Below are 18819 nucleotides of genomic sequence, written 5' to 3' on the forward strand. Positions count from 1 at the left end.
CTCTGTCCCCTACATGCTCCATGTGCCACGCTGCAGGAGCAGGAGTGGGTTTTGCGAGTGCTGGGAGCACCAGGTTGCTGTTTTTAGTTGTGCTGGTTTATACGGGTTTAAGGTGTTTGTCAGGTTACAGACCCTATATGCGGGGTTTTAGAGGTGAGTTTGGTGGAGCCAAGCTTATGAGCTAAGGATGCAACATTTTTTCCGAAAGAGGCAAATTCTGTTTTTATCCTTGTGTTAGGAGTACAGCGCTGTGTTCGGCTCTGGCAGGTGGAGGAAGGTATAGGTGCTACCATGGGATTAAGTGGTAGGGGAGCAGCAGGTAGCGGGAGGGGAGCCAGAAGGCAGTGCCATTCTCAGCTGGACTTACGAAGTTTCCTATGCTTGGACTACCTGGAGACTTTTACTTTGTTCCCTTGTGGCTGTCCTACCTGTAGGACACTGTAGGTGACGGAGCCATTGGGTACGGCTGTCGCAGCATCAAACACTTCACTTTCCTGTGTGCCAGCAGGGACGTGATGGAAAAGTGCTGGCAATCTGGGTGGCAGCTGGTGCCAGGGCTCACCTCTGGAGACTTGCTGTGGTCGTAACCTTCCTGGAGAAGGGCTGCTTTGAAGGAAGGGTTGTGGAACAGTGAGCAAAAGGCAGTGGGGTGGTCAGACTGATTTTACTCTTCCAATTCCTTGTGTTTATTATGGTACATCAGATTATTGAATAATGTGCTGTGTGTTACACAACATGCTTTAATGGCATGCAAGAAGCGGAATTGGGCGACACATTTTTACCTTACTGTCATCTGAATTTCTCCCAACAGCTGTGCTCTTGTAATGTGCTTATGTTTTCTTGAAGTTGCCTTTCTAGGTGTGAGTTCTCCATCAAAAATAATTTGGGCAGCCCCACCCTGGCTGGGCTGTCATAGTATCTACCTTTTTTTCAGAGCATTTATCTTCTTGATAAAGCTTGGTTTGAAAAGAGCCCATTTTGGGCACTTATTAGAGATTTTTTGGGTGTTCCTGATTCAGTCATGAATATGAAGAACTGACTGTTTATGTAATCCGATAAGTAATTAGCACAGCAGAAATGTGCTGTTTTCATGCCAGGTCTTTGAAGATGGTGGCCTCCTTGGGAAGAGATATGAGTAAAAGAAAAGCATAAGCAGCAGTAATTGAAAATGTGGAACCTAATTTCTTCTGGATAGTACTATAAAATTACCCCAGAAGTGCCCTATGCCATTCTGTTTATAAATTCTGCTATAAATGAGGTTCTGGGGAACTCTTGTTATTGTTGCTTTGCAGATTGCAGTTCAATTAAATGTACTATGAGATATGAGGGAATGTTTTTGTTGGGTTTGTTTTAGTTTTTTAATGATAATTGTAGAATGGTTTGGGTTGGAAGGGACCTTAAAGACCATCTAGTTCCAAACCCGCTGCCTGCTTTGCAGCTGGAACAATTTTTAAGTGGAAAATTGATAAATATTTGATGGCAATCAGTAGCAGCCATAAGGATACCAAGGTTTTAAGCCTGAAAATACCCATTTGAGAACAGTGGATACAAGAACAGTATAACAGATTTGTTGGGAGACTAAGGTTTTCTTAGGTTGTTAAAAGATGTTTCCTATTTTGTTTAATAAACTATATGTAATGAAACATGAAAATGCTGTTAAGGCTTTTCTAAGTTTAGGTAAAACAACTTTCCTATGAGAATTTCAGCTCTCATTTGTGTTTTTGAGTGTAATATTAATGTGGTACTAACGAGTTTTTACATCATATATTTAATATATATCACATATATGAATTCAAAGAAATGAGCAGTTGAATAATAAGAATTTGCTTTTTTTCTAGGTTGCAAATGATATGGACTACAGTAATTGCAATATGCAGTAAACAGTATCATATCTAGCAGGTTGTGCAAAACATCAGTGTTTGTGCACAAGAAGGGAAATCCCTTACTGAAAGGGCTTAACCAAGATTAAGCCAGAATGTGCCATATAGACATGCTATGTAGTTCTTGAAAAAGCTTATGATTCTGTAGTATGAAAAATTACGGAAACCTATCAGTATGTCTGAGTGCTGGAAGAGCCTTTTTGATGAAGGTCTGGAAGGTGGAAGGATGGGGCAGTGCGCTCCTTTCAGTTTCAGATGTTCAGTAGTTTTTAGAGTTTCTTCCATGGACCAAAGTAATAACCCCCATGTCACCCCCATGTGCAGGCTGGGGGTGGATTCAGTTGCTTTATTCACCCACACAGGGATGCAGTAGATGAGATGTTACATAATCTGATGTCCTTACCATGCTGTTTGTTTGGGCAGAAATCCCAGAAAAGTGTATAGCCAGAAGGCATTGCTTTCCAGTAGCGTTACCCATTTTGTCTGCTTTCATCAGCAAGGGAAAAGCCTCTGGGAATGGCCGCGTGTTCGTAGTGCATTGTACATCTGCATTTTGTGCAGTAGCCAGAATGCTGTGGTCTCAGACTGAACTGGAGGTGCGTTCTGGTGTACACTCCTTGCTGCAAGAGGACCTTAATCCATCTTTAGTGGATTCAAGACAGGTAAATACTTGAGATCCAAACAGGGCAATCCAGGACTGCTAACCCTAAACTGCCAACAGTTAGGGGCTAGATCCTGAAATGTTTAGGGTGACTACCAGAGACTGAGTACAGAGCCTTTATTGTGAGCCTTTATGGCTCGGCTTCCTGACCTAGGATTTTTTCATTCTCTAAATAACAGGAATGTGAGGATGGGAATCACAGGAAAGGAAGGAGGTTCTGCCTTATGTCTCTGCCTTTGGGAGTAATAGAGAATTGAAGTCAAATGACTGATTCACATTTTGGCAGCCAGCAATTCCTCTTGTGTTTGTCAAGATGAGGCATAAATTCTTTAATCTGTGTTTCATCTTCTCCAACTGTAAAATGGAGAAAATACATTGCTACTTCTGTGGGAGTGCTATGCTGAGCAGGTAGACCAGTGTTCAACAGCGCACTAGTGCTGGACTGATGCTGGGCTGGTGGAGACCCAATCGTAACAAGTGTGTCTGTAAATGTATGAGATTCTTAAGTTTATGAAGTTGCAAAAGCATGTGTAAAGGCAGATTTCCATCCCGCTCATTTGGGCAATGATATGCCTTTCATTATATGTGCTTGTGACTGGTTGAGATTTATCCTTGGAGGTAATGCAGCTATCTGAGGTAGGTAGTGAATTAATCTTTATAAAGTACATTTAACCTGAAAGCTGCTGCTCTATGCAGGAGCCAAAATTAATTGTGAATCCTGTGTTTAAAAACTTGTTTAGAATAATAGACCCAACTTTTGGGACATCTGAACATCTCCAACCCTTAAATAGTCTGAGTACTTGAATAATATTACATCATGTGGCAGCCTACATAAACACGTGTAATACCTTGCAGGACCTGGGAAGAATTTTACCTGAATTGTCATATAGGGTAAAGCTGTTGCTCTGATTGAACAGCTACTATTCTAGAGTATTAATTTTTTTAAAAAAAGTTTGTTGGATAATGTTGCCTTTAGAAACACAGAAGAATATTTAAAAAGCTTTATTCTCATTGAAACAGAATCTGAAGGGCTTTTTTTGTCTGTCTGTTTGTTGCTTTTTTTCTTAGAACTATTTCGATGGAAAACTTTCCCCTCAAGGGAAAATGCCCTGGATTGAATACAATCATAAGAAAGTATCTGGCACTGAGTTCATTATTGACTTTTTGGAAGAGAAACTTGGAGTGAATTTAAATAAACACCTTGGTCCGCATGAAAGAGCTGTTTCCAGAGCTGTGACAAAAATGGTGGAGGAGCACTTATACTGGTAAGCTTGCATGGCAAGGCTGGCCACGTTCTTGTGCTGTCAGATCTGTCCCTGTGCTTGTGCCTGGACGTGAATACTTACTTTCTCTTGCAGAAAGCTTGGGTACCCACTTATTAATTTCACCACTCTTCACCCTAGAAAACTGCTTCTTCTTTCTGCGTACGCTAGTATGAGCCGGGGGTAATTCCCCTGAAAAGTTGTCATGCTGTGTAAGCAAGGTAGGGAGCTGGGCGCTTCGCCTGCAGCTTTGCAGAAGGGAGCAGTAGTGGGCTCTTCCTCCGTCCTGTTTGGGATGAACTCTGCCTTGTTAGTAAAGAGCAAAAAAATCAGGATGGCTGAATACATTTGTGGTTCGAGAGGTCCAGGGGAACAAATCCATTGTTGATAGTGAATCTGGGATATGGTGTTCTTACAGTTACTGATTCTAATTATCTGTGTGTGCCATTATGATATGAATTATTGCCTTTCCTGTAACACGGGGTATTCCTGTTAATAGGTCTTGTTGACAGTGCTGCCAATTGATAGGATACGCTATTAGTCCCAGTATCCTGAGAAGCTGAAGTATGTATATGAATGGAAAACATAAATAGAACCTTGCTGGTACTGTATGCATTTTACTGACACCTTTGAAAGTAATACCTGTGATTTCCACTCTCACTTCACATTTCAGTCCTTTTTAAGTGCCTTTTTCCAGTCTGGATTCATAGAAGTAGCCGGTGGATGTGGCACCTTGGGTGCTGCATTGGCTGCCTTAGCAGGCACAAGACTTTTTCCCAATATTTGGGAAATACTGATTTCTAACATGCATTTAAGTCCTTGCTGTACTAGGTCTTGCATTTATGTTGCACTTTTTTTCCCTTCAAAACAATGTGTGACTTAAAACAGGTAAATGTATCCAACTTTTCTTTCACCTTGTGATCAAAGATGAGCAGCAACATGTGTACATACAATTCTTCAAATAATTTTTAGTGTTTCCTGGAAACAATTTTAGCATTCAGTAGACAGATTTAAATTATGTGGCTTAGAAATGTAAACCCTACCTTCCAAGAAGTGTGACCTTCACCAGTTATATCCATCAGCAGTGCTGTAGCCTCAAAAACCTTATCCAGGCAGCCTATTAATGTAACTTTTTTTGTTGTTCGTGCACCCCCCCCCCCCCCCGCCCCCCCTCCATTATTATGGCTGCTAAAGGGAAGATGAGGCCTTTTAATCCCTTCATGCTTCATCTCCTTGCCTTAGTGTTGGTTGTTTCATGGTCAGTAGACTTAGCTGCTTTAAATGTAATGTTACAGAATCACAGAGTGGTCAGGGTTGGAAGGGACCTCTGGAGATCTAGTCCAACCCCCTGCTAAAGCAGCTTCACCCAGAGCAGGTTGCACAGAGTCGCTTCCAGGTGGGTTTTGAATGTCTCCAGAGAAGGAGACTCCACAGCCTCTCTGGGCAGCCTGTTCCAGTGCTGTGCCACCCTCAAAGTAAAGAAGTTCTTCCTTATATTCAGCTGGAAATTCCTGTGCTGCAGTTGGTGCCCATTGCCCCTTGTCCTGTTGCTGGGCACTGCTGAAAAGAGCCTGGCCCTGTTGTCTTGACACTCACCCTGAAGATATTTGTAAACATTGATGAGATCCCCTCTCAGTCTTCCCCAGGCTAAACAGCCCCAGTTCTCACAGCCTTTCCTCATAAGGGATATGTTCTGGTCCCTTAATAGTCTTTGTAGCCCTCTGCTGCACCCTGTCCAGTAGTTCCGTGTCTCTCTTAGACTGGGGGGGCTCAGAACTGGACACAGCACTCCACAGTGCTGGCCATGCTCCTTCTAATGCACCCCAGGGTACCATTTGCCTTCCTGGCCACCAGGACACACTGCTGGCTCATGGTCAACTTGCTGTCCACCAGAATTCCCAGGTCCTTCTCTGTAGAGCTGACTTCCAGCAGGTCAGCCAGCCTGTACTGGTGCATGGGTTATTCCTCCCTAGGTGCGGGATCCTATGTCTACCTTTATTGAATTTCATCAGGTTCCTCCCTGCACAGCTCTCCAGCCTGGCCAGGTGTCACTGAACGGCAGAGCAGCCTCCTGGTGTGTCAGCCACTCCTCCCAGCTCTGTATCACCAGCAGACGTGCTGAGGGCACACTCTGTCCCTCCATCCAGGTCACTGATGAGCAAGTTGAACAGGACTGGACCCAGCACTGATCCTGGGGCACACCACTGGCTACGGGCCTCCAGCCAGACTCTGCACCATTGATCACAGCCCTCTGAGCTCTACCATTCAGTCAGTTCTCAGTCCACCTCAGTGACTTGCCTAACACACACTTGGGCTTACGTATGTGGATGTTACTGAGACAGTGTCAGAAGCCTCGCCGAGGTCAAGGTACACAACATCCACAGATCACCCCTTGTCTACCCAGTCAGCCATTCTATCATAGATGGCTATCAGGTTGGTCAGGCGTGATTGCCCCTCAGTGAATCCTTGTGGACTGTTCCTAATGACCTTCTTTTCCTCCACGTGCTTAGAGATGACCTCCAGGGTGAGCTGTTCCATCACCTTTCCAGGGATGGAGGTAAGGCTGATGGGCCTGTAGTTTCTTGGGTCTTCCTTCTTACCTTCTTTTGAAGACTGGAGTGACATTACTGATGAGAAATTTAAACTGCTGTTGTGTCTCAATTACAAATTGCGCTTTCCTCTGTGAAGCTGTTGCCTGTCCATCCAGGCTCCCTCTGAGCTGACTCGGCACTGCTGGGTGTGACATAGGGGAGCGCAGGGTACAGTTATGGCAAATTCAGGCGCTGACCCATGGAGGTAGCATTGAAATGAGTGGACAAAGCTAGACCAAGTAAGAATAGAGATGTGCGTGCCTGGCTGTATATCCCCGTTGCCTTTCCTGTTTAGTCACACAGTTGAGTTTCCCTAAGGCATGTATATTTGCTGCAGTGTAGTAACATACCCAACTGTAAGTCTTACTGTATGTCCCTGCTGTGTGGCTGTACCAGAGGCTTGCTATATTGGTGAGGTTACACCATGCCAATTCTCTGTACTGGGCAAAGCCTGAGCTATGAGGCATTACAGTTGTACTGCTGTAATTCCTGGATAACAAATTTGACCATCCTGTAGTTACACCAAAATAAAATCAGTCTAGGACTGTGTTTCTCCCTGACAACATTGCATCTGTGGTTGTAGGATTCCTTCACATCAGTCCCTGAACCTCCCCACTTCCCACCAGCAACTTAGGGTTTGTTCATGGTGTCCTCAGGTCCCACAGTGAGGAATTTGTAACTGTGGTTGCCTTTCTTCAGAGTAAGGTTTATAAAATCAAGCCTCCCAAGCAGTGATATAAAATGTGATTCATACTGTTACATTGCCAGTAGCATGCAAAGTAGCTTCATCATAAATAAGTAATACTGGAGTACATTTATCAAACAAAGCAGCAAGGTACGTCCTGTGGTGTGCTGTCTCTGGATGGAGCTAATCCTGGCAGGTGCTCAGCATTTCCTCCTGAAATGTTTAGCTTTTGCCAAGGTAATTGCTCATCTTCAGTTAGTGCCTTTTACAGGTGGAAGTTGCTGCTCTGCCTGGAGTTGAGCGCAGTGCAGGGCTGTTGTGAACCTCAGCTTCTAGACACCCTGCCTCTGCCCCAGTGGTGTCAGGGGTCAGACAGAAAGACAACAAGCAAGTGAACATACCTATTTTTGTGTGGGGACTAGAGTGTATTTCTGAGATGCACAAGACTGATGTGGAGCTGGTGCTAGAGCTCCTGTCACTGGAGAATGCTGTAACTATTAGGCTTTTGGTATTTTAAATTGGCCAAAGAAGAAAGTTTGCTAACCTGAATGGGTGTTGGGCCAAGTCAGCAGAAGAGATGGGAGGAGACCAATTTTGTGGCTCTTGCCCCAGGTCTGGGATCTGCTGCAGACCTCTTATCAGCTGAAGGGTTGCCCTGGGTCGCCTCCACTGCTTGCAGCAATGCATGGGCCCTCAGAAACCGGCAGGGCATCCACAACTACCTTCAGGATGCCTTGAGATTTTGATATATTTGCAGTATGTCAGTGGGATTAGACCTCAGTGTAAGGATGTCCCATTCTCACATCCTTCTGGTGCTGCATGCTGGGCTTGGCAGCACTGCTGGCATTCAGTCCAGGCAGGTTCTGGTGCCTGGAGGGCAAGCAGGCACTGCGAGGTGCTTTCTGGTACTTGAGTCTCAGGAGAGGGATCTTGGGCTGGAGACACTAAAGTGCTTAGTGAGAACCTAAAGCCTTGAATATGTAGCTTAACGAAGCTAACCCGTTAGATTGGTTTGGCTGTATTGTCAAACACAACCTTAGTGATTTATGAGTGTGTATGCGTGTGTATATGTATCTATACACATGCACATACGTACTTAACTCATTTCTTGCTTTGTCTTTCAAGAAAACCATGTAAACGTTGCGTATGTGATGGGTGCTTGATGTACAGGAAAAACATGGTATGAGAATACAAATGAATCTGACTTTGGTCAGTTTTGAGACTTGCCATGTATTAAACGTAAAATATGTTTATGATATAAATATGTTTAAATACAGCAAGCCAGTTGTAAAAATGATGTCTCTCCTGCTATTAATGATGATGAGGCTTGAATGCTGCTGGTGGTTTAAAAGCCAGTTGCTCTGGGAAGTTGCACAGCAGGTGGGGTTTCTGCAGCTGATTGTGGAATGAATTTGTTATAATCCTTCTGTGTATCAAGAAATTCCAGTCTGCACAGGTTCAGATAGGAAAAATAACCCCCAGTTCACATCCTTGCCTTGTTGTTTAGGCAGTTTGGAGATAATCAGGCAAGCTGCTGTTGATGAGTCACTTTTTCAATCTCCTCTCCTGATTTATGTATTGAGGCCAAAGCTGCTGTTACATTTAGATTTAAGATTTGCTTTACCCCCATAGCATTGCTCTTTAATGCATTGTTGTTTTATTTATACTCTATGATTTGTACAGGTGTGCTGGCACAAATGGGAATGTTAATGTTTCCCAAAATGCTTAGTTTAGGCCAATATTTAAAATAATTATGTCATCCTGTAAATACTAACTGTAGTTTAAAATGTGTAGTTATGCTGAAGTAGGTAATGTAGACTACCTGATTTTTGGCATTTGCTAACCTTTTGTAATGTTGATAATACTTTAGTAATGTAGTCTGAGCAGAGGGGTCAGCGGGTGGGATTAAATGCAGAGGAACATGGTTTGGTAGGAAGCACGGGGTAATGAACCTTTGAATAGAATTCTTTTAACAAAGTATTTGTAAAGCCACTTTAAAAAGTGCCTGTAACTGCCTCTCTGAACCTGAGCCTACTTTTTTCTTTGCTTTTGTGTGCTCAGAACCATAGCATTTTAGAAGTAAACTCTGTGGTTGTCTATTTAGCTGCCTTTGTTGCCCATGTAAATTTGAGACTTGGGACATGTGACAACTTTACTCATTCAAAGTGACAAGCAGATGTCTTAAGATTGTGTTTAACAGTTTAGCCTAAGCAGGATTACCTAAATCCTGTTCAGTTCTGCTCTTCCTGTGCTGCTCTCCTGATCGTTAAGCACTTGATCTGATCTCTACCTCTTCCAGACCCAAAGACCATGTCTCCCAGAGCAAGCGAGCGATGGGGAAATGTACTTTTGCTTTAAAGTATAGGCTAATTAGCTTTGCGGGAAACCTTGTTCATCCTGTCTCATGAAATTAAAACTATCCTGGATGTGGTTGATATTCTCAGTGCTGTGCCAGCTCACTGATTTGGTTGGAGTGAACAATAGTGATGGCAAGTCCATAGGGCTGAATTAGACTTGTATAGCTGGGGTGACTTAAAAAATGCTGCAGTGGAGTTTCCTCTCATTTTCTGTTTTGTTTTGGCTTCTTTTTCTTGTTGTCATCTCTCTCCATGCCCAGACCTGTTGTCCTAAAGCAACCCAGTTGTGTTGTAGGGTTGCTGAGTGAAGCCAGTCAGGTATGTGCTGGGGAAGGAGGGGCTTTACAGCGAGGCACACAGCAGTGCTCTCAGAAAGCAAGTTTTATATATAGTTTTATATAAGTTTTATAGCTTATTCAAGTAATAAGTAACTTACACATATAGATAGTACTTGTAATTGTTTCGCAGTGTTTGCATCAAGACCGGAGTTTTTCTTCCTATTCAGACCTGTATCTGCTTAAGGGATCCTGTCCTTTCCCAGGCCCATGAGATGTCACTGCTGCAATGTTCTGCTTTATGGAGTGCCCTTACACTTTCAGCAGTCTTTCCATCCTTCTTAAATCCTGTTTTACCTTTGTTCCTAGACCAAGGCAGTCTCCACATCTTCTAGCTGAAGTTAATACTTCTGAAGTTTCAGTAGCTGTTTGCTCCTGTGCTTGCTGGCTTCATGTTCCCCCTTTTGTGCTGATGCCTCTCACTAAATCTGGCTTTGTTTCAAACTCTGCTGTGCTGAGACCAGCCCAATGACTTCAGTTGATCCATCCATTCTGAAAAACAAGGATTGTGCAGAACACCCCCATTTGACAAATGAAGCGTGTGAAATGTCAGCAGTGTGCTTTTGTCATATTAGTACAGTGCAAGAGGTTGTGGAGAAACCTGTTGAGGATAAAAAACATCAGAAACATAGCAGGTGCATTCTTGTTCTTCACTGTTGTGCATTTGCAGCAAAACCCGCACATGGCTCACTGTTACGACTTTAATGAAATCAGAGCAGAAGGCATTGTCCTGCAGTGGACAATTTTTAATAGAATTAAAATGCCTTTCACCCACTCTGTTAGGAGCATTCTAAATTTTAGCTGTGAATAGATTTTTTTTTTTTTTTCAGCTGTTGTGCCAAATATTCTCCTTTTACCTCATCTCATTAGTAATTCAAATAAAGAATCTGTGAAAACTTAAAGATTAGAACATTTTACTACTGTAAAGGTGGTTTTTCTCTGATAGTGGTGCTGAATTCAGCTTCTGTTTATGACATACAGGGGTTTGATAAAACGTACATTTTAAAAAAGATAATCATAGGAGTTTTCTAGGAGATACTGCTTTGGTTTGTATTTTTCTTCCTTAAATTAGGCGATCCATATCGGCACTAAGGAAATTATGTGCAATTAGAAATACGTTCAATGATAAAACTGGTTACCAAAGTGGAAAAAAAAATGGACCTCTGGTCATATTTGAAATGGAAACATTTGGTTATTAAGTTAATATTTAACATAATTGTGTATATGAACTTGCAACTTCTGATAATTCAGATTTTCAGTCTAGCTTTGCTTCTAGTCTATCGTGTCTCCATGAGCTTGTTTTCCTATGTTCTCACCTATGTAAATCCATTTTTAGATTTTTCAGTTTGGAAATTGCTACAAACATAATGGAATATGGATCTGAACTCCCAGTGTATCTGAGACGCTGTTGGCTTCACATGTTTGTCATGTTTGAGATGTCTTTAGCCCTTTTTTGAACATCCCTTGAACTTGGTGACAAAAGTCATACGGTCTTTTTGGTTTTCTTGTAATGTCAGAAGATGCTAGATACTAATAAAGCTAGTGTTTCTTTTTTCATAAATTTCTTGAGTAGCAACAGCAACAGATCTATTTTTTGTTTGCCTATGATAGTAGGAAAGAACAAAAATTCATATAGGAAACAAAAATTTCAACTTGTAAGACAAACTTTTATAATACCAGCTTTCAAAATCATATATTTGACATTAAATAAAGATGAAGTACAACAGATCCCTTTAGAAATGTGACTCATAAAAATTAACATTTTGAAGAGAAGAGAAAATACAGGAGAAAACAAACCCAATGACACCACCACCCCCTTCATTGTTTAATGGATATTTTAAAGATTGTGTCATTGTTGGTTTGAGGTGAGCAGAGGTCCTCTGAAAAATGACTGCTGCAGTGTTTATGTTGGGGCAGAGTTACTGCTTGGCTAAGTTTCAGCAGTATCGCAAGCAAGAACAACAGACTGCTGGGAAATACTGGTTTCTTTGTGGGCTGTTGTTTTCCCCAGGTCTGTGCAGTCGGTTATCTTTAGCTAATAAATCCTTTTGGCACTGCATTTTTTTATGTGAGTTTAGCAGAATTCGGCAGCTTTTATTTTATATTTCAACGTGAATCTCATTTTCTCTTGAAGTGGTTAACGATTTACTGAGAGGATAAGCACTGGGCAGTCTGCATAAGCATTGTAAAGTCAGTTTCTCTGCTGTTGCTCTTGTGTTGGATCAGGGTCTACTTTTTACTGGAAACTGCCTCTCCATTGAGGCGGTGAGCACTCAGCGTTAAGAAAGCTTGCTGCCTAACCTGTCTGTGAGCCTTTGCAGGGTGGTGATGGGCTGTCTGGGTATTGCACCACTATAACTTATTTTTGCATCCTTCTAGGACTTTAGCTTATTGCCAATGGGTGGAAAATCTTCATGAGACGCGAAAGATGGTTTCACTTTTTGGCCCCTTCAGTGACTTGCTGAAGTGGATCCTCTGTCATCTGACCAAAGGGATCGTGAAGCGGGAAATGTATGGCCATGGCATTGGCCGCTTCTCGGAGGAGGAGATGTACATGCTGATGGAGAAGGACATGCGGACTCTAGCAAGCCTCCTGGGTAATGTACAGCAAATTAGGCATTCTCTTTTGTTCATAGCTTGCTGTCCACAGGATGAAATTGACTGTGAATGCTTCCTGGCAGCGTGATCACATACACAAATAATCTGATTTTGTCAGTAGGTAGAGTCTACACTGCTGCTGTCTTTCAGTGCCACCCAGATTCTGGCAGGGACAGTTTTTTTCCCCACTGTTTGCTACTAAATTGTGTCTCTAGAGGAAAGGGGTAAGTGGCTTTCTTCTCTGAGCACCGGGTATGTGTATCTAGAGGAGCAGAACGTGGTCTGTGATTTTTGGAAGAGCATTTTGCTATGTGAGTTTAGGAGAACGTAGTGTTTAGTTCTGCAAATGAAACCTCTTACTTAGGTTTTGAGGTCGTCTCATTTTTTCTACATTGGACTCATGGCTGTCTGATAGATTGTTATGAGGCTGCCATTTGAAAACCCTTTGCAGATGTTACTTTGAACTGGATTTTGTTGTATTTTGTTGGTGTTGGCAGCTTTATTCAGAGCTGCTAGTAGGAGATGGGTCTGTGTTGTCAAAACAGGTGGGTTTAGGCTTCTTGGTTGTCATGGGTGGATCCCATAGGGTTAGCCTTAAGGTTGACCTCACTTAGCTAGAACCACATGAGCATCATTTCTGTTGTGCAGCTCAGGCTAAAGTCTTTATTGGAGCTGTCTACACTGTGCTTCTTGCCTTGCAGCCTGCTGAGAGCTAACTGTATTGTGCTTCTGTGTAAAATCTGCATTTTGAGGAATTGGTTTGGGCAGTTTGTCGCTTCCCTTGAGCTTGTGTCGCTCTTGTACAAGGAATGAAGAGAGGTGGTACCTGTGTGGCTGTTTTGTTCCTCGTTATGGTTGCTTTGAAGAGGCAGCTGAGTGGAGGGCAGGAGGGATGCCACCCTGCCCTGTGCTCTGGGCAGAGGACATACTGCACATGCTCTAAATAGTTAAGTGTGGAGTGGACGGAGGGAGCAAAGTGAAGAGAGCCCAGCAGAATGCAGAAACAGAGTGTTTGCTGAGAAGGGGAAGGAAGAGAGATGCTTTTCCAGGGTGTTTGGGAAAGGAAGATACTTGCAGGAGACCTGAATGGGGCTGTGTAGAGTTTTCTGTAACTGTGTTCTGAAGCAAACCTGCCAAGTTGCTGGATTGAGAGCAAGGTGGCAAAAAGACATGTGATGAACAGGCACAGTAGGCAAGGAGAAGAGCTCTTCTGACGACTCCTCTTCTGTCAACACTTTGTCATGCTGCATTTTATTTGTCAACAAAATATTAACAAAAAAAGGTTGCCTATTCTAGTGCCTCTTCAAAGAAAACCTGGTTTTGGAGCTTAAGAGGTCCCTTTTCTTTCTGGGGTAGGAAGGGAGGGAGCAGCTCAGTTCATAAGAGGAGGTCCGGGCACATCTGCTGCAGAGCTGTGGCCAGCTCAAGGTGCCCTTCAGCTGTGGGACTGCTGTTGCCATAGCTTTGAGGTTGGCACTGCATGGCTCCATGTATGCTGCAGAGAGGAATGGGGTGGAGAGGACCTGGAGCAAGTTTAACCTATGACTTGGGAGCTCAGCATAGCCCCCTAGTTCTGGCTAGACGATGCTGGCAGGCTGAATGGAGCAGCAGTGGATGTATCTATGCTAAAGTTATCCCTGTCTGCTGAGAGTAGATGTAGTCTTGAAGAGAAAACTGAAACGTGTTCCCAAGTATCTGTGGAAGTCTCTTGGTTTGCTTATTTGAAGTCTGCATTATTCTGTCTCTGGAGTCTATACTGACACTCAGATTTGTAAAGTTTTAGGTTCAAAGGGATTGTTATATCATCTAGACAGATCTCTGAATTGCACTGCTTGGTTGCTGTCTTGAGGCCTGTGTCTTTGGTTTTTTTTCTGGCTGAAGTATGTATCTTTCTAAAAGGTATCCAGTTTTAATGATGAGATTTCAGCAGGTGGAAATGCCATCACTTTCATTAGTAATTGGTGACAGATGTTAGTCACCATCAAAATCTATTAAAAATCTGGCCTGTTGCAAATCAGACTTTGATTCCAGGCCTGCAGGCAGGCTCCTCCTAGTTCTTTCTCGGTCCCTGGGTAGCCTGGGTCATCTCCTTGTGCAGGTAAATTGTGTAATTACATAGTCTCTTACTGTTGTTTTTGGTGGGGAAAATCTCTGGAAATCCTCAAGGATAAGATGTTTTCTTCACTATATCAACTTTTTTTTTTTTAGTTGTATGATACATATTTTATCAGTAGAGGTTTTATTTTTGCTTCCAGATTATTGATGAGAATGTTTTGAGTACTTCAAAAAGCCTTGATGGGCATCTGCTGCATTCCTGTTATTTTACTATATTGCCAGCTGAGTATTGTGTATTTTTTTCATCTTCCCCTCTGAAAAGGATGTCAGATCAGTCAGTGTGCTGTTAAGTGAATCATTGTATTTGCCCTTTTAATTATTGGTGCCTTTGTCTACTTTTCTGTAATTGCCTTGATTTTTCATTAACATCAGCATGCTCAGGTTTTTGCCTGCCAGCTCTTTATGGTTGAGTCTAGTAACTGTGGCCTCCAGGTAGTATCCTGAGACGGGGACAAGGAGTGGGACAAGGACTTACAGCCTGACTGGGCTTGCCTGTTTCACAGGGCGAAGGAGAAGTCAACTTACTGCCTGCCCAAAGATCTTTGCAAGATTCCCCTCCATGTATATGTGCCTATATATATTTTCCCAGAAGAGGAAGTAGTTGGGATTTTGGCTGCTAATTAGGGGGCAATCTTAAAGAGCTTCAAAAGGATGCCTGTCATGCAGAATAACTGCACATAACAAACTGTAACTGTCAGTTATCATGCATATCAGATTAATGCTCCCCATTTTTTAACAGAGACCATTCACATGGGAAGAATAACTTAAATTCCAAGAGCTGCTTCCACAGAATGATGACTTGGCAGCTGCCAGGTCTTGTGATGCTCATTTTGATATTCCCAGTCATATTATGGGTGCTTTTTTTCTTTCTTTTTAATTTCTGAGAATCATTTTTCCTTCTCCCATGTACCTATTTCCCTAACAGACTCTTCCAGATCTCTTATAAACACGGAAATTGGAACCAACCCTCCTGTGATGGATCAGCCTGCCCCATTGGTATCAGCTTGCTCTCTGTCGTACAGTCTTTAAACCACAAACATAATATTCTTGTGTTATAGTAGTTCGCTACTATGCCTGGTAGTAGTGTAAGGAAGTGGGGGGAACTGGGCATATGAACTAGCAGTATATAAAAATATGTGCTTGGTAATTACTTAAAAGATGCAAGTGAGTGAGCAGTGCCCGTAAATCTGTTGGTGCCCTCTCAGCTGTCTGCCTGCCTCAGGCATTTGGGTAAGTGGGGATTTTGAGTAGGGAGTTGCAGGGCAAGCAGCAACTTGAACCAGCTTCTGAAAAGCATTTGATGTTTTGTGGAGGGCAGGGGTGCTCAGAGCTGAAACACAGAGGTGGGACTAACCTGAACATGATCCTCTAGTGTTGAAATGTCCCACAGCAGCCTCTGTGGGCTGTATACGCTGCTGTGGAAGGGTGCAGGTATCTTGCTGGGGTTTCTTGACACAGTGCTGAAGTAGCTGCTTTTGAATCCTCTGTTGCATGCATTTGTAAATAGCAGGGCTGTGTGCCTCTCTGTTCCTTGGGTAGTATAAGTTTGATCCAAGTCCAGTGTGACCAGATGATTGTGTTTCTGTTGGATTAACTAAGGGATGCAGAGAGGTGTTCGAGATGATGAGCTCAACGGCAGCCTGGATGCTACCAGGTGCTGTGTATTCTGGCGTGAAACTAGACACTGAGAGATACCTGGTCTGTCAGAAAGTCTTCTGGAAAAAAGTTGCACTAGAAGTTTTGGGAACAGATTGGAACTGGTAGAAGGAAATGTGCATGGAGGCCATGTTACGTGGTGCAGGGTGACCTAAAACCAGATTTACGATTTAATGGAACCACAGTTCTTTTTTCCTATCCCCTTTGTTTCCACACATGTGAAGGTGTGGGGTGTTGTGCCTGGGGAACCATTATATTTGCAAAAGAGTGGGATGGTTCAGCCCTTAATCACTGCCTGCCTTAGTTGTAGCAAGATGGGAGCGGTAGTATTACTTCCCAGCACGTCATTGCTACGGATCGAGTCTCAGACCAGTTTAGAGCGCAAAGTACCTAGTGTTGGCATGTAACTGTGGTTTGGGGACCAATTTTAGAGCTGTGTTTGAGACTGATGAATTCTAGGCATCACATAAATACTGGAAAGACACAACGTTTACCCTGTACATAGTTTTCAAGCAGTAGATTGATGCAACTGTGAAAGAGCTGGGGAGAGTTAACTCCATGTTAACATTACATCTGACAGGCTAGTGGAGGTTATTGTTATTGGTTATTCCTGAGCGCTGCTTTCCTACACTATTGTACAGGGGGATGACAGCATATGTTATACTGTACTCTGGAATTTGATGCATTTTATTGCTGGACAGTTTTTCTAAAGTCAGTCAATAACCTTAACATTTAATAACCTGCTGAATTACAGGCAGCTTATATTGGGCAGGGGAAGAATGTCCCAGGGAGACGGGATAACTGGATTTGGAGAATTCAGTTACGTACCACACTTAAAAGATTTTATAGCATTTTGTGCCAAGGCATGGACAGTGCAACCGTCTAACCTGATCTCTGCAATAACTGCATGTTTCATCTGTGTGCCCTATGTCCAGTCTTTGCTCCAGGTTTTGTGCCTGTGTTGAGGAAACAAGTTTACACTGGATGTTTCTTTGCAAACAGTGGCTTTGAAATGTGATTTTCTTCCCTGTCTTAGGTAGTTGTCCATCTCTTTGTGCTGTGGTGGGCACTTAAGACCATCATGGCATTGAGGTGCCCCGAGAGGTAAGCAGAATAGCAGTGTGGAGCAGACATGTCCCACCTCTGGACCAGGCACAAGCTGCTGCTGTTTCACTTGCCTGCCTGATGTGCCTCTGTTTGGTCCCTGTTAGGTAGAAACCAGTGTTTGGGGGTGGGGGCACTGCACTGGTGGTGTGTGAGAAGAGCTGTTCACTCCTGCCTATGTCTTTGTCCTCCTCCTGGAGATGCAGGTCATTTCTGAGCAGTCACTGCCAGTTTGACTGCTGCATCAGTTTCAGCTTGAACAAATGGTGGGAGAGGAAGGTTTTGGGTATGACTTTATTTTTGGTGTGAGCAGATGGGTAACCTGAAACTGGATCTGCGTGCACAAGAGATACTGGCTGCCCAGATCCTTTCAGCAAGTGCATTCGTGATTTTCAGCCGTGGTTGAATGATTTTAGGGTTGCACTAGGGGAGAAAATCATGCTTTCAGGCATCTGCTGGCTGCAGAGAGGATTCTAGATGCAGAAAGTTGTAGTGCAATGTGTATGTGCTGCCAGCTGTGACAAGCAGAGGATGTTACTTGGGCAGTGGTGGCTCTGTAACTAGTTATAGAATTGCTGAGCACAGAGGAAGCTACAGTAAGAGATTTCACCTGCTGAACAGGTGAAAAGCAACAGCTTTTGAAACCTATTCAAAGTTGAATCCCTGCCTTTGAATGAGTGAACCTTTTCAACTCAGTGATTTCAATTTAAAAAAACGCTAAAGATGTAACCAGGGAAATTTTTTTGTTAACTGGGGGGAGAAGTGACATCCAGTTGAGAAATATTTGCTGTTGTATTTACAGGTGACAAGAAATACATTATGGGACCAAAAGTTTCCACTGTTGATGCCACTGTATTTGGGCATCTGGCCCAGGCAATGTGGACACTACCAGGGACTCGACCAGAGAGACTAATCAAAGGTAAGAAAGCTTAAGTGACCTCTGATGAAAAACTGTTGGTGGTATTTGCCATGTTTCAACTTGGAGCACTTTGTAAGGACATTTGGATTGATTTGCTTCAACTGCATCGCAGGCTGTTCTTGCCTTTGATGTAGCATTTGTATCCTGTAATGTTTTCTCTTAAAATTCTTGTTTGTTTAATGTTCTACACTGTAATTATTTCTGTTCCTGTACTTGATCTTTTCCCTATTTAACATAGCAAAGACTGAATGCCTCTAAGGGATGAATGCTTGGTAAAGTACAAGGAAGACAGAAGCACAGGCTGTGAGCCAAATTCTGCTGAACTGAGTAGTTTTGTTGATGGTAGAACTGCAAGTGCTATTGTTGTACTGAAATTAGAGCCTTTGTTGTTGTTGAAGATGCTGGGCAAGGAACAAAGAAGTCCATCCTGACTTTGGAGTCACTGTGTTTTTGCATGAATTGGAAACCAACATACTCGTCCCCTTGACACACTTTTTTTTTTTTTGGGGGAGGGGGGGGAGTGGTATAGACATGTGAAAGTATCTTCTCAGATTAAAACTGCAGTATGAAAAATGGGAAGGGCTAAGGAGGAAAATGATGTGAAATAGGTGTAAAAGGAATGAATCTGTCTTGTAGATCTGCTCTGCAGGAGTGCT

At 43.0% G+C, this 18819-nt stretch overlaps 1 protein-coding gene across 1 annotated transcript in view; it reads left to right on the top strand.

The window, feature by feature from the left end:
• Positions 1-18819, top strand: part of FAXC (failed axon connections homolog, metaxin like GST domain containing) — a 29759-nt gene that overhangs the window by 2365 nt on the left and 8575 nt on the right. Inside the window, exons 3-5 of the mRNA XM_056343882.1 lie at positions 3610-3806; positions 12151-12368; positions 18047-18163. Coding sequence (XP_056199857.1) covers positions 3610-3806; positions 12151-12368; positions 18047-18163 — 532 coding nt within the window. The remainder of the gene's footprint in view (positions 1-3609; positions 3807-12150; positions 12369-18046; positions 18164-18819) is intronic.

This window comes from Falco biarmicus, chromosome 6 (genome assembly GCF_023638135.1).
Source record: "Falco biarmicus isolate bFalBia1 chromosome 6, bFalBia1.pri, whole genome shotgun sequence".
Lineage (NCBI taxonomy): Eukaryota > Metazoa > Chordata > Aves > Falconiformes > Falconidae > Falco > Falco biarmicus.